The sequence below is a fragment of the Pongo abelii genome, chromosome 6 (assembly GCF_028885655.2).
Source record: "Pongo abelii isolate AG06213 chromosome 6, NHGRI_mPonAbe1-v2.0_pri, whole genome shotgun sequence".
Taxonomy (NCBI): Eukaryota; Metazoa; Chordata; class Mammalia; order Primates; family Hominidae; genus Pongo; species Pongo abelii.
The window spans coordinates 150,645,862-150,661,061 of record NC_071991.2 but is presented as its reverse complement, the minus strand read 5'-3'; the positions used below and the strand labels follow the sequence as shown (position 1 = coordinate 150,661,061).

General features: G+C 37.6%; 2 protein-coding genes and 1 non-coding gene across 3 annotated transcripts in view; 2 read left to right on the top strand and 1 right to left on the bottom strand.

The window, feature by feature from the left end:
* ACTR3B (actin related protein 3B) overlaps positions 1-15,200 on the bottom strand; it is a 1,031,695-nt gene that overhangs the window by 624,680 nt on the left and 391,815 nt on the right. The window lies entirely within an intron of this gene.
* LOC100455165 (small ubiquitin-related modifier 2) lies at positions 2,997-9,014 on the top strand. Its single transcript, XM_002818705.3, has 4 exons — positions 2,997-3,142; positions 3,215-3,287; positions 7,902-7,989; positions 8,926-9,014. The coding sequence occupies exons 1-4, from the start codon at positions 2,997-2,999 to the stop codon at positions 9,012-9,014; spliced, it is 396 nt and encodes a 131-aa protein (XP_002818751.3).
* Positions 6,978-7,084, top strand: LOC129060766 (U6 spliceosomal RNA). Its single transcript, XR_008527644.1, has one exon. It is a non-coding gene; the product is annotated as a U6 spliceosomal RNA (small nuclear RNA).

The following is a 15,200-nucleotide window of genomic DNA, read 5'->3' as shown; positions in this document are numbered from 1 at the left end:
GAGAGAGGAGTCCTCATGGCCTGGTCACCTCTTTAAGGTCTCCCTCTTAATACTATTATAATGGCAATTAAATTTCAACATGATTTTGGAGGGTACAAACATTCAAACCTTAGATTAAAAGTTTGCATACTTTTAATCTAAAATTTGAACTCCATGTCCTCTGTTTTGATGAGTGATCATCTGTACCTGGCTTCATTCTTTCCATTGTCCCAAGGCTGGGTTCCCCTGTCCCTTTCGTGGCCAAGATCACTGACATTAAGCACCCACCTAAGTTACGGTTTTTTACGACTATTTAATTCATTGTCTTTTCTCTTTCAGGAATATCTATAACGGAAACCTTAACTTAAAAAGCCTATTACTGGTTTTTAGTCTTACCTCTTAACTAATATGGGAGGAGCTAGTCTCATTATCTCACAAATATATAGGATATAGAAGTGGTAGACATTAAATCTGCTTTACCTAGAAGTACAGTAGACATCAAGCTTCATTCTAGGAGTTTATAATCACAAGGATGGCCCTTGAATCCCCAAATAGTCTATCTTCTCCCTGACTTTTTAAAACCCCATAATAAAGGACAGAGCCTTTTCTTAAAACTAAGATATTCAGGATGTCAGCTTGCGCATACAGCACCTTCACAAGAATTAGTCAAAGGCACTCCGTGAGGCACAGAAGTTATAAATGGCACCCCTATTTCCTTAAAACATCCACAGAGACTCAGGATTTGGCAAATGGAGAGTAGCCTGGATTCAGCCCAGCCAGTTGCCCCCTGGCCAGGTGCTCTTGCATAGGGCACTGCCGGTACAACCATAATTCCTGGCCCCACAGATTCCTTCAGAAGACAGGCATCAACTTAGATTCATGTAGTGAACATGCCTTTCTAAATCAGTGTTTGAAAGCATGAAAAGAAGAGCAAGAAAAGAGGGCAGATAATACTTGATAAAAGAAAGAGGTAACCCCGTAGAAAAGAAAGAGAAAATCAGAAACACAACAACAAACTTTTCTTTACTTAATAATTTAACACATGCAACTTAGCCTGCCTGGGACAATTATCCCTGCAGGCAAAGCTCAGCTTAATCTTTCTATGTATCCCTACGATCCCACTTGGAGTATAACCCATAGTAAGTCTTCAGTAAGCTTGTTGGTTTATGGAGGAAAGGGAAGGAGTAATTAGCTGGCTTCTTATGAGCCTAAATGATTAAACTAAAACCTGCTTAAAAGCTATGGCCCACATGAATGTGTTTCAGCAGACCACTTACTTAGTAAGTGTAGTTTAAATGGATTATCCATAAGTTTCAATGATTCAGAGATTATATGGGAAATACACACATCCAGTGTGTATGTTAGATATATGAAAGATACTAACAATTTTTATAAATAATCTTTAAAGGACCAAGGGAAAAATATATCCCTGCCCCACTCAATTTCAGCAAAGATCAAAGAATATAGCACAGTATAAAGGTACCTTGGCTTCTAGCCTTGGTTTCTTTCAGTTATTGGTTTACCATTAACAGCGGGGATAAAAATATTAGGTAAATTATCCAGCAAACACAAACATCTTAAATTATTTGACTAGAATACACACATGATTAAGTATTTAAGGAGCTACACAGCTTTGTTGTCTTGTCATAAAACCCCCGATATACTCTAGCTAGACTAAATTTCCCTTTAGGGAACAAATACAAAATAACAATTTTTTCTCTAAGACTAAATTGAGCATTTAAATTTATTACAGGACTATTGGTCCAAAGGCATTTTGTTAATAAAAACTCACAAATCGTCGAGCTAAATATTCATGGAACAAGAACTGCAGCCATATAACTTACTTTCTTCTCTGAATCAAGAAGTTATAACAAAAATGTAGAATTCCAAATATTTAATAACATCAAGGGACTCAGTATCATTTGTCACAAATAAAGATACTTGAGCTAGAACTTTACATTGAATAAAAATTGTAATTTTTAGCTCACAAGGGCAGGCAATTGAAAAAAAAAATGCTTTATCCTAAATAGTTCAGTGTTGTCTTTAGGGGTGTAATTCTAGAATGGCAGCATAAAGAGTATAGTAACTCTCTCCCCAGAAAAAAAAATAAACCACTTAACTAGTGAAAAATTATTTTTTAAACAATTACCTAAAATGTCTACAAATTGTTCTAAGGGCATTTAGCAAATGGAGAAATATTCATTTAAGAAATCTATGAAATCTCAGTAAGAACAGCCAGAGTCTGAAGCATTTAAGCTGCTCACCCACCCCAGTTCTGTGTAACTTGACTACATGTGTTCTGCCCTGGGCAGGTGCAGACAAGACAGGTGCTCTCTCTCTACCTGGCTTTCCATTTAGGTTTACAGTTTCATTTTGAGAGGGGTAGGCAACTGGCATTTCTCATGCTCCCTGGACTTTCAGGCAGGCATGGCTCAAAGGATGAAGTTCCATTCCCCCACCGGCTCTTCCACGCGGGGCAGAATGTCTAAACGTCTACCCCAGGCACAGCAGGCTGACAATACTGAGGCTCTGATTGATTCCATCAAAACTTGCTGATAGGGCAGAGATTCCACACCAGGAGGGACAAGCCCAGAAGACCAAATGCTACTCTTGTAGGGCAGGTATGTCACTCCAAGAGAAGCAGAGTAGAATATGAATGGATTAAATTAGCCAATCAAAACAGAGATTATCAGACTGAATTTTAAAAGAAGAACAAAGGATATGCTATCTACAAGAGAAACATTTTAGATTCAGTGATACACAAGGGTTAAAATGAAAGGATGGACAAATAATGTGCTAACAACATTCATGAGAGAGGTGGAGTGGTTATATTAGGATCAAACTAAATAGACATTAAAACAGAAAAGGCTATTAGAAATGAAAGACATTTTATAATAATAAAAGGGTCAGTCTATCAGTAAATAATAACCATTATAAACACATATGGCTGCCACTGCTATGCTCACTCAGTGTGGACCTGGTACCTCTTTTAAGCTGAGGAGACTCTGGCGCTCGTCATGGCCAACGAAAATTCCAACGAAGGAGTTAAGACTGAGAACAACAATCATATTAATTTGAAGGTGGTGGGACAGGATGATTCTGTGGTGCAGTTTAAGATTAAGAGGCATACGCCACTTAGTAAACTAATGAACGCCTATTGTGAATGACAGGGATTGTCAATGAGGTGGATCAGATTCCAATTTGACTGGCAACCAATCAATGAGACACACACAACTGCGCAGTTGGAAATGGAGGACGAAGGTACAATTGATGTGTTCCAACAGCAGACGGGAGTGTCTACTGAGAAGGTAGCCTACTTCTTTCCTCCAGAACTCTGTTCTTTACAGACCAAGATGACATTCTCAGTTAGAAAACTGCAATTTGGTTCCACCACATCCTGACTACTACAGTATAGTTTTCTCTATTCTTTCATTTCCCCCTTCTCCATTCCTTTATTATACATAAAGTAGCTGGTATATGTGCACAGGCATATTGTATTTTTTAAATTAAACAGCCAGTGGTATATTTTGGTTGACATCAAGTGGAGACAGGATGGGGAAAAATACTGATTCTGTGAAAATACCCCCTTTCTCCATTAGCGGCATGCTCATTCAGCTCTTATCTTTATATTCCAGTAAGTTATTTTGCTCTCACTGTTTTAACAACAAAAAAGCATACAAATTCCTGCATACCTTGCTCAGTTGGAGAATTTTAATATTTTTCATATGTCATTGTAAAACCAAAGACAATTTTATAACTTTTTGCATGTAGCTGTTACATGTAGGTCAGTCTGTCTTTAGGCAGGGATAAATTACTCTTAAAAAAAAGAATCCTAATTAGTTTTCCCTTCGAGTCAAGCATCTTGTCGTTTAAATAAGCTTCTTGTTTAAAATGAATATATATATATATATTATTTGCATCTAACAACAAAGCTGCAAAATATGTGAAACTGACAGAATTGAAAGAAGAAATAAACAATGCAATAAAGGACTTGAACAACACTATAAAACAACCAGACCTAATAGACCTCCATGGAACACTGTACCCAAAAATAGCAGAATACATATTCTTTTTAAGTCCACATGGAACATTCTCCAGCACAGACTATATTTTATGTCATAACAAGTTTTAAGAAAGTTAAGGCCAGGTGCAGTGGCTCATGCTTGTAATCCCAGCACTTTGGGAGGCTGAGGTGGGTGGATCACCTGAGGTCAAGATTTTGAGACCAGCCTGGCCAACATGGCCAGTAGGGTTTACTGTCTCTACTAAAAATACAAAAACTAGCCAGGCATGGTGGTGCATGCCTGTAGTACCAGCTACTTGGGAGGCTGAGGCAGGAGAATAGCTTGAACCCAGGAAGTGGAGGTTGCAGTGAGCCGAGATCCTGCACTCTAGCCTGGGCAACAGAGTGTGACTCCATCTCAGAAAAAAAAAAAAAAAAAGAAAGTTAAAAGTATTAAAGTCATATGACATACAAAGTATGCTCTCTGACCACAAATGAATAAGGAAATATCTTGATATAAGTAAAAACAAAAATATATCATACCAAAATATAGGGGATGCAGCTAAAGCCATGCTCAGAGGCAAACTTATAGCTGTAAACACCTATATTAAGAATGAAGAAAGATTTCAAATGAAAACCTAACCACCTCCTACCTTAAAAACTAGAAAAAGAAGAGTAAACCAAACCCGAAGAAAATGGAACAAACTATAAAGATTAGAAGGATATAAGTTTTAAAAAGAATAGAAAATGATAGACAAAGTCGACAAAACTAAAAGTTCTATGAAAAAATAAAATTAACAAACTTTTAGCTAGACTAACCAAGAAAATGAGGGAAAACTCAAATTACTACAATCAAGCATGAGAGTAGAGACATTACTGCTGACCTTAGGTTCAAATTACTATAATCAGGAATTAAAGTAATGTGTTTGAAAACCCCTCCATTTTGAGTTCAAACTTTGGTGCTTCAACATTTTCCTCACTGCTCTAATTGTGAACTCACACCCACTGATGCTCTTTGAAAACAAACCCAACTGCTATACTCTATTCTCCTTTCTTCATGTGCTTGGCTTCCTTTCAAACCACCCAGTGAAATTCCCTGGTTTTGATAAATCTCAACCATACCCCAGATTACTCCAATAAAGGTTTTGGCCCACAAGTGCTTTCTCACTCACTCTCTCTGTCACTTTATCTCTCTCTCTCTCTCTCTCTCTCTCCTCCACCCATTTTGTTGACCACACTAGTGGTTATATTCCTGTGTAGCTCTGCAACCTATGCAGTCACTCCCTCCCTGGGAGTGTAATAACCTTCTTCCCTTCAAGACCAGTTCTCATTTCCTCTTGTGGTCACACCAGCTTTACCATACCATATCCAACATATACATTTAAACAAGTGGGAACATCATGCTAACCTTTCAAAAATGAAAAGGATTATAAAGAAATATTATAAGTAATTGTGTGCCAACTAATTTGAGAATTTAGAAGAAATGGACATATATCTGGAAAGAAAAACTAATGAAACTGACTCAAGAATAAACAGAAAATCTATATAGACCTATAACAGGTAAAGACACTAAATTAGTAATTTTTTAAATTTCCTCTCAGAAAAGCCCAGATGGCTTTCCTAGTGAATTCTATCAACTAGTAAAAGAATAATTAATAATAATTCTTTGCAAACCCTTCTAAATAATAAAGATGAAATAATACTTTTCATCTCGTTTCATTATTACGCTGATATCCAAACCAGATAAAGATATCACAAGAAAACTATAGACTAATTTTATCATTATACATGCAAAAATTCTCAACAAAATACTAGAAAACTAAATCCAGCAAATATATAAAGAATTATACACTATGACCAAGTGGGATTTATACCGGGCATTTAATATCAGTTTAACATCCAAAAACTAATAAATATAATGCCATATTAATAGAATAAAGAACAAAAAAACACATGATCATCTCAACAGACACAAAAAAGTTTTGACAAAATTCAATATATTTTCATATAAAAATAATCAATAAACTGGGAATGGAAGTAAATTTTGTTAAGCTGGTAAAGGGCATCTATAAAAAGCCCATAGATAACATCCTACTTAAATGTTATAGACTGAATGCTTCCTAAGATTTGGAATAAGACACAAATGTTCACTATTACCACTTCAATTCATTACTGTTCTGGAGGTTCTAGCCAGGGCCCAAAAAAAAAAAAGAGAAGAAGTAAGTAGTATCTAGATTGGAAAGAAAGAATTAAAATTATCTCTATTTGTAGATGACATGATCTTATACATAGAAAACTCTATGGAATGCACAAAAAATTACTAGAATTAATAAATCAGTTCAGCAATGTTATAGGATATGAAATCGGTATTTAAAAATCAATTGTATCTGTAAATTACTTCGGTCAGTGTGGTCATTTTCACAATATTGATTCTTCCTATCCATGAACATGGAATGTTTTTCCATTTGTTTGTGTCCTCTCTGATTTCCTTAAGCAGTGGTTTATAGTTCTCCTTGAAGAAGTCCTTCACTTCCTTTATTGACAATCTTCACAGAATTAGAAAAAACCATTTTAAAATTCATATGGAACCAAAAAAGAGCCCAGACAGCCAAGATAGTCTGAAGCAAAAAGAACAAAGCTGGAGGCATCATGCTACCCAACCTCAAACTATACTAAAAGGCTACAGTAACCAACTGTAAACAGTATGATACTGGTACCAAAACAGACACATAGACCAATGGAACAGAATAGAGAACTCAGAAATAAGACCGCACATCTACAACCATCTGCTCTTTGATAAACCTGACAAAAACAAGCAATGGAGAAAGGATTTCCTAATTAATAAATGGTGCTGGGAGAACTGGCCAGCCATACGCAGAAAATTGAAACTAGACCACTTTTTTACACCTTATACAAGAATTAACTCAGATGGATTAAAGACTTAAATGTAAAACCCAAAGCTATAAAGACCCTACAAGAAAATCTAGGCAATATCGTGCTCGCTTCGGCAGCACCTATACTAAAATTGGAACGATACAGAGAAGATTAGCATGGCCCCTGCTCAAGGATGACACGCAAATTCGTGAAGCGTTCCATATTTTTGTTGCTGTGTCTGTGTAGAAAGGGGTGGGCATAGGAGACTCCATTTTGTTCTGACTAGGAGAAATTCTTCTGCCTTGGGATGCTGTTGATCTATGGCCTTTCCCCCAGCCCCATGCTCTCTGAAACATATGCTGTGTCAACTCAGGGTTAAATGGATTAAGGGCGGTGCAAGATGTGCTTTGTTAAACAGATGCTTGAAGGCAGCATGCTCTTTAAGAGTCATCACCACTCCCTAATCTCAAGTACCCAGGGGCACAAACACTGCAGAAGGCCGCAGGGTCCTCTGCCTAGGAAAACGAGAGACCTTTGTTCATGTGTTTATCTCCTGACCTTCTCTCCACTATTATCCTATGACCCTCCCATATCCCCCTCTCCGAGAAACACCCAAGAATGATCAATAAATACTTCATAAATTTAAAAAAAAAAAAAAAAAGAAAATCTAGGCAATATCATTCAGGACATAGGCATGAGCAACGATTTCATGATGAAAACACCAAAAGCAATTTCAACAAAAGCAAAAATTGACAAATGGGAGCTAATTAAACTAAAGAGCTTCTACACAACAAAAGAAACTATCATCGAAGTGAACAGACAACCTACAGAATGGGAGAAAATTTTTGCAATCTATCCATCTGACAAAGGTCTAATATCCAGAGTCTACAAGGAACTTAAACAAACTGACAAGAAAAAACATAAGCAACCCCATTAAAAAGTGGGCAACGGAATAGGAGGCAGGACTAGATTGCAGCTCCCACTCAGACAGGAGAGTAGCATGTGGAGACCCACATCATGAACTTTTGCTCCAGAACTATTGTAGGAATATACCAGGAAAGCCGAGAGAATCCACAGACCCTCTGATGGAAGCGGATTGCTCCTGCAGGACCCAGAAGACACCCCCAAACACTGTGAGTGTCCAAGCTGTGGACATTCACAGTGTCCAAGGGGGATCATTGCCCCTGGACACACACCTTCACTGGGGAACCTACAGGTCTACACCTTACCTGGAGCTGGGTCATATTAGAGAGCCTAGAGAAATACGGGGGTAGAGGAAGCAGCAGGAAAAGCCCTCTGGGCTCTCTAGGTACCCTGGGAAGCCATTTCTGCCTTGTCTCACAGAGGTCTTTGGGGAGGGCTGCCAGAGGAACTGAGAAAAGACCACAGGGAAAAGGAAACCTCCAGCTGAACTTTGTGATAATTCCAACTGAATGTGAAGTCTCTTGGCCAGAACATGGGGTGGGGGTGTGAATTCGGTGTGCAGACTCAACAGATGGAGAGGCACAAAGGGCCTGCTTGCTTTCTCAGGGGATAGGTGGTAGCCAGGGGCAAATTCTCAGCCCTGCTCACCCACTGCCTGGAAACAAACTCGGTGCTGCTGGGGGTGGTGGACATGTTGGGAGTGAGCTAGCCTTTTGGGTTGCTTGGGAACTGGGTGAGGCCTGTAACTAATGGCTCTCCCCCACATCCCTGACAACCTGCATGACACAACAGAGGCAGCCATAATCCTTCTGGGAACATAACTCCATTGACCTGGAAACCACACCTCCAGCCAACACAGCAGCCACAGCAAGCCCCTCCCAAGGAGAGCCTGAGCTCAGACATGCCTAACCCTGCCCCCATCTGATGGTCCTTCCCTACCCACCCTGGTAACTGAAGACAAAGGGCATATTCTCTTGGGAGTTCTAAGGCCCCACTCACCTCGTGATCCTCCCTACACACTACAGCTGATGCCGTCTTGAAAGTGCCACCTCCTGGCAGGAGATCACAAAAACAGTGCATTAAACAACCAAAACTAGGACCCTCACAGAGTCCTTTTCACTCCCCTGCCACCTCCACTGGAGCAGGTGCTCATACCCATGACAGAGATCTGAAGACAGTTCACATCAAAGGACTCTGTACAGACAGCCCCCAGTACCAGCCTGAAGCCTGGTAGCCCTGCTGGGTGGCTAGATCCAGAAGAGCAGTAACAATCACTACATCTGGGCTTTCAGGGAGCCACATCCCTAGGAAAAGAGGGAGTAACTACATCAAGGGAACAATCCATGAGACAACTGAATCTGAATAGTAGCCTTGAGCCCCAGATCTTCCCTCTGACATAGCCTACCCAAATGAGAAAGAACCAGAAAAACAATTCTGGTAATATGACAAAACATGTTTCTTTAGCACCCCTCAAAAATCACACTAGCTCACCAGCAATGGATCCAAAACAAGAAGAAATCCCTGATTTACCTAAAAAAGAGTTCAGAAGGTTGATTATTAAGCGAATCAAGGAGGCACAAGAGAAACGCGAAGTCTAATTTAAGGAAATAAAAAAAATGATAAAAGAAACAAGGTGAGAAAACTTCAGTGAAATAGACAGCATAAATCAAAGACAATCACAATTTCAGGAAATAAAGGACACAAAGAAATGCAAAATGTTCTAGAAAGTCTCAGCAATTGAACCAAACAAGCAGAAGAAAGAACTTCAGAGCTCTAAGACAAGGTTTTTGAATTAACCCAATCCAACAAAGACAAAGAAAAAAAGAATTAAAGAATGAACAAAATCTCCAAGAAATGTGGGATTATGTTAAGTGACCAAACCTAAGAATAATTGGTGTTCCTGAGGAAGAAGAGAAATCTAAAAGTATGGAAAACATATTCAGGGTGAATAATCAAGGAAAACTTGCTAGAGACCTAGACATACAAATACAAGAAGCTCAAAGAAAACCTGGGAAATTCATCGCAAAAAGATTATTGCCTAGGCAAATTGTCATCAGGTTATCTAAAGTCAAGACAAAGGAAAGAATTGGTAACCTGTAAAGGAAAACCTATCAGATTCATAGCATATTTCTCAGCAGAAACCCTGCAAGCCAGAAGCACTGTGGCCCTAACATCAGCCTCCTTAAACAAAACAATTATCAGCCAAGATTTTTGTATCCAGCAAAACTAAGCCTCATCAATGAAAGAAAGAACAGTCTTTTTCAGACAAACAAATGTTGAGAGAATTCAGCACTACCAAGCCAGCACTACAAGAACTGCTAAAAGGAGCTCATAATCTTGAAACAAATACTGGAAACACATCAAAACAGAACCTCCTTAAAGCATAAATCTCACAGGACCTATAAAACAAAAATAAAAAAATAAAAAACCCAGGGTATACAGGCAACAAATAGCAGGATGAATGGAATAGTAGTACCTCACATCTCAATACTAATGTTGAATGTAAATGACTTAAATGCTCCACTTAAAAGATACAGAATTGCAGAAGGATTAAGAATTCACCAACCAAGTATTTGCTGCCTTCAGGAGATTCACCTAATATATAAGGACTCACATAAACTTAAGGTAAAGGGGTGGAAAAAGATATTCCATGTAAATGGGCACCAAAAGCGAGCAGGAGTAGCTATTCTTATATCAGACAAAACAATCTTTAAAGCAACAGCATTTAAAAAAGACAAAGAGGGACATTATATAATGTTAAAAGGCCTGGTCCAACAGGAAAATATCACAGTCCTACATATATATGCACTTAACACTGGAGCTCCCAAATTTATAAACAATTACTACTAGACCTAAGTAATTAGATAGACAGCAATGCAATAATAGTCGAAGACTTCACTACTCCACTGACAGCACTAGACAGGTCATCAAGACAGAGAGTCAACAAAGAAACAATAGATTTAAACTATGCCTTGGAACAAGTGAACTTAGATATTTACAGAACATTCTACCCCACAACCACTGAATATACATTCTATTCATCAGCACATGGAACTTTCTCCAAGATAGACCATATGATAGGCCACAAAACAAGTCTCAATAAATTTAATTGAAGTTATATCAAGTACTCTGTCAGACTACAGTGGAATAAAACTGTAAATCAACTCCAAAAAGAACCTTCAAAACCATGCAAATACATGGAAATTAAATAACCTGCTCCTGAATAATCATTAGGTCCTGAATAATCATTAGGTCAACAATGAAATCAAGATAGAAATTTAGAAATTCTTTGAACTGAACAATATTAGTGACAAAACCTATCAAAACTTCTGGGATTCAAAAAAGGCAGTGCTAAGAGGAAAGTTCATAGTCTTAAATGCCTATGTCAAAACGTCTGAAAGAGCACAAATAGACAATCTAAGATCACACCTCAAGGAACTAGAGAAACATGAACAAACCAAACCCAAACCCAGCAGAAGAAAGGAAATAACCAAGATCGGAGCAGAATTAAGTGAAATTGAAATGACAACAACAACAAAATACAAAAGAGAAATGAAGCAAAAAGCTGGTTCTTTGAAAAGATAAAAAAATTGATAGACCATTAGCAAGATTAACCAAGAAAAGAAGAGAGAAGATCCAAATAAGCTCAATTAGAAATGAAACAGGAGATATTACAACTGACACCTCAGAAATACAAAAGATCATTCAAGGTTACTATGAACACCTTTACATGCATAAACTAGAAAACCTAGAGGAGATGGATAAATTCCTGGAAAGATACAACCCTGCTAGCATAAATCAGGAAGAATTAGATACCCTGAACAGGCCAATAACAAATAGCAAGACTGAAATGGTAATTTAAAAAATTAACAACAAAAAACAGCCCAGGACCAGAAGGATTCACAGCTGAATTCTACCAGACATTCAAAGAAGAATTGGTATTAATCCTGTTGACACTATTCCACAAGATAGAGGAAATCCTCCCTAAATCATTCTATGAAGCCTTTATCACCCTAATACAAAACCAGGAAAGGACATAACCAAAAAAGAAAACTACAGAGCCATATCCCTGACGAACATAGATGCAAAAATCCTTAACAAAATACTAGCTAACCAAATCCAACAGCATATCAAAAAGATAATCCACCATGATCAAGTAGGTTTCATACCAAAGATGCAGGGATGGTTTAATATATGCAAGTCAATAAATGTGGTACACCACATAAACAGAATTAGAAACAAAAATCTCATGATCATCTCAATAGATGCAGAAAAAGTATCTGAAAAAATCCAGCATCCTTTATGATTTAAATCCTCAGCAAAATTGGCATAAAAGGGACATGCCTCAATGTAATAAAAGCCATCTGTGATAAACCCACAGGCAACATAATACCGAATGGGGAAAAGTTGAAAGAATTCCCTCTAAGAACTGGAACAAGACAAGGATGCCCACTCTCACCACTAGTCTTCAACACAGTCCTGGAAGTCCTAGCCAGGGCAATCAGACAAGAGAAGGAAATAAAGGTCATCCAAATCGGTAAAGAGGAAGTCAAACTGTCACTATTTGCTGGTGATATGATAATATACCTAGAAAACCCTAAAGACTCCTCCAAAATGCTCCTAAAGCTGATAAATAAATTCAGCAAAGTTTCAGGATACAAAATTAATGTACACAAATCAGTAGCTCTGCTATACACCAACAGTGACCAAGCTGAGAATCAAATCAAGAACTCAACCACTTTTACAATAGCTGCAGAAAACAATAAAATACTTAGGAATATACCTAACCAAGGAGGTGAAAGACCTCTACAACGAAAACTACAAAACCCTGCTTAAAGAAATTATCAATGACACAAACAAATGGAAACAAATCCCATGATCATGGATAAGTAGAATCAATATTGTAAAAATGACCATACTGCCAAAAGCAATCTACAAATTCAATGCAATTTCCACCAAAATACCACCATTATTCTTCACAGAACTTGAAAAAAAATTCTAAAATTCATACAAAACCAGAAAAGAGCCCACATAGCCAAAGCAAGACTAAACAAAAAGAACAAATCTGGAGGCATCACATTACCTGATTTCAAACTATGCTATAAGGCCACAGTCACCAAAACAGCCTGGTACTGGTATAAAAATAGGCACATAGGCCAATGGAATAGAATAGAGAACCCAGAAATAAACCCAAATATTTACAGCCCACTGATCTTTAATAAAGCAAACAAAAACATAAAGTGGGGAAAGGACACCCTATTCAACAAATGGTGCTGGAATAATTGGCTAGCCACATGTAGGAGAATGAAACTGGATCCTTATTTTTCACCTTACACAAAAGTCAACTCAAGATGTATCAAGGACTTAAATCTAAGATGTGAAACCACAAAAATTCTAGAAGATAACATCGTAAAAACCCTTCTAGACACTGGCTTAGGCAAAGACTTCATAACTAAGAACCCAAAAGCAAATGCAACAAAAACAAAGATAAATAGATGGGACTTAATTAAACTAAAAAGCTTTTTTGCAGGGCAAAAGGAACAGTCAGCAAAGTAAACAGACAACACACAGAGTGGGAGAAAATCTTCACAATCTATACATCTGACAAAGGACTCACAGACTATCCAGACTGTACAATGAACTCAAACAAATCAGTAAGAAAAAAACAAACAATCACATCAAAAAGTGGGCTAAGGACATGAATAGACAATTATCAAAAGAATATAAACAAATGGCCAACAAACATATGAAAAAATGCTCAACATCACTAATGATCAGGGAAATGCAAATCAAAACCATAATGTGATACAACCTTACTACTGGCAAGAATGACTATTATCAGAAAATCAAAAAATATTAGATGTTGGCATGGATGCGGTGAAAAAGGAACACTTCTACACTGCTGGTGGGAATGTAAACTAGTACAACCACTATGGAAAACAGTGTGGAGATTCCTTAAAGAACTAAAAGTAGATCTACCATTTGATCCAGCAATCTCACTACTGGGTATCTATTCAAAGAAAAAGAAATCATTATACAAAAAAGATACTTGCACACACGTTTATAGCAGCATAATTCACAGTTGCAAAAATGTGGAGCCAGCCCAAATTCCCATCAATCAATGAGTGGATAAAGAAACTGTGGTATATATATACGATGGAATACTACTCAGCCACAAAAGGGAATGAATTAATGACATTTGCAGTAACCTGGATGGGATTGGAGACTGTCATTCTAAGTGAAATAACTCAGGAATAGAAAACCAAACGTCGTATGTTCTCACTTACAAGTGGGAGCTCAGCTATGAAAATGCAAAAGCATAAGAATGATACAATGGACTTTAGAGATTTGAAAAACAGTATGGGAATGGGGTGAGGGATAAAAGACTACACACTGGGTACAGTGTATACTGCTCAGGTGGTGGGTGCACCAAAATCTCACAAATCACCACTAAAGAAGTTGCTAATGTAACAAAAAACCACCTATTCCCCAAAAACCTATGGAAATAAAAAATTTAAAAATAAATAAAGTTGAAGTAATAATTTTTTAAAAAGTGGGCAAAGGACATAAACAGACACTTCTCCAAAGAAGACATACATGTGGCCAACAAACATGAAACAAAGCTCAACACCACTGATCATTAGAGAAATGCAAATTAAAACCACAATGAGATACTATCTCACACCAGTCAGAATGGTAATTATTAAAAAGTCAAGAAAAAACAGATGCTGGTGAAGTTGCAGATAAATAGGAACACTTACACTGTTGGTGGAAATGTAAATCATTTCAATCATTGTGGAAGACGGTGTGATGACTCTTCAAAAATCTAGAACCAGAAATATCATTTGACCCAGGAATGCCATTACTGAATATATATCCAAAGGAATATAACTTATTCTAGCATAAAGACACACATGCATGTGTATGTTCACTGCAGCACTATTCACAATAGCAAAGACATGGAATCAACCCAAATGCCCATCAATGATAGACTGGATTAAAAAAATGTGGTACATATACATCATGGAATACTATGCAGCCATAAAAATGAATGAAATCATGTCCTTTTCAGAGACATTAATGGAGATGGAAGCCATTATCCTCAGCAAACTAACACAGGAACAGAAAACCAAACATCACACTTTAAGTAGAAGCTGAACAATGAGAACACATGGATATAGGGAGGGAAACAACACACACCGGGGCCAGTCGGTAGAGGGTCAGAGAGAGGGAGAGCATCAGGAAAAATAGCTAATGCATGTTGGGCATAATACCTAGGTGATGGGTTGATGGATGCAGCAAGCCACCATGGCACATGTTTACCTATGTAACAAACCTCCACATCCTGCACATGCACCCCAGAACTTAAAATTTTCAAGTGTTTTAAAATTTTTTTTTAAAAATTTTATCCCAATGTTGG

Excerpts from the sequence above, each read along its gene's own strand:
- LOC100455165 (XM_002818705.3), top strand. The coding sequence starts at position 2,997 with ATGGCCAACGAAAATTCCAACGAAGGAGTTAAGACTGAGAACAACAAT. Across the intron at positions 3,143-3,214 it reads CTAATGAACGCCTATTGTGA|TGCGCAGTTGGAAATGGAGG; the intron begins ATGACAGGGATT and ends GACACACACAAC. Across the intron at positions 7,990-8,925 it reads AGAAGACACCCCCAAACACT|GTGCTCATACCCATGACAGA; the intron begins GTGAGTGTCCAA and ends CCACTGGAGCAG.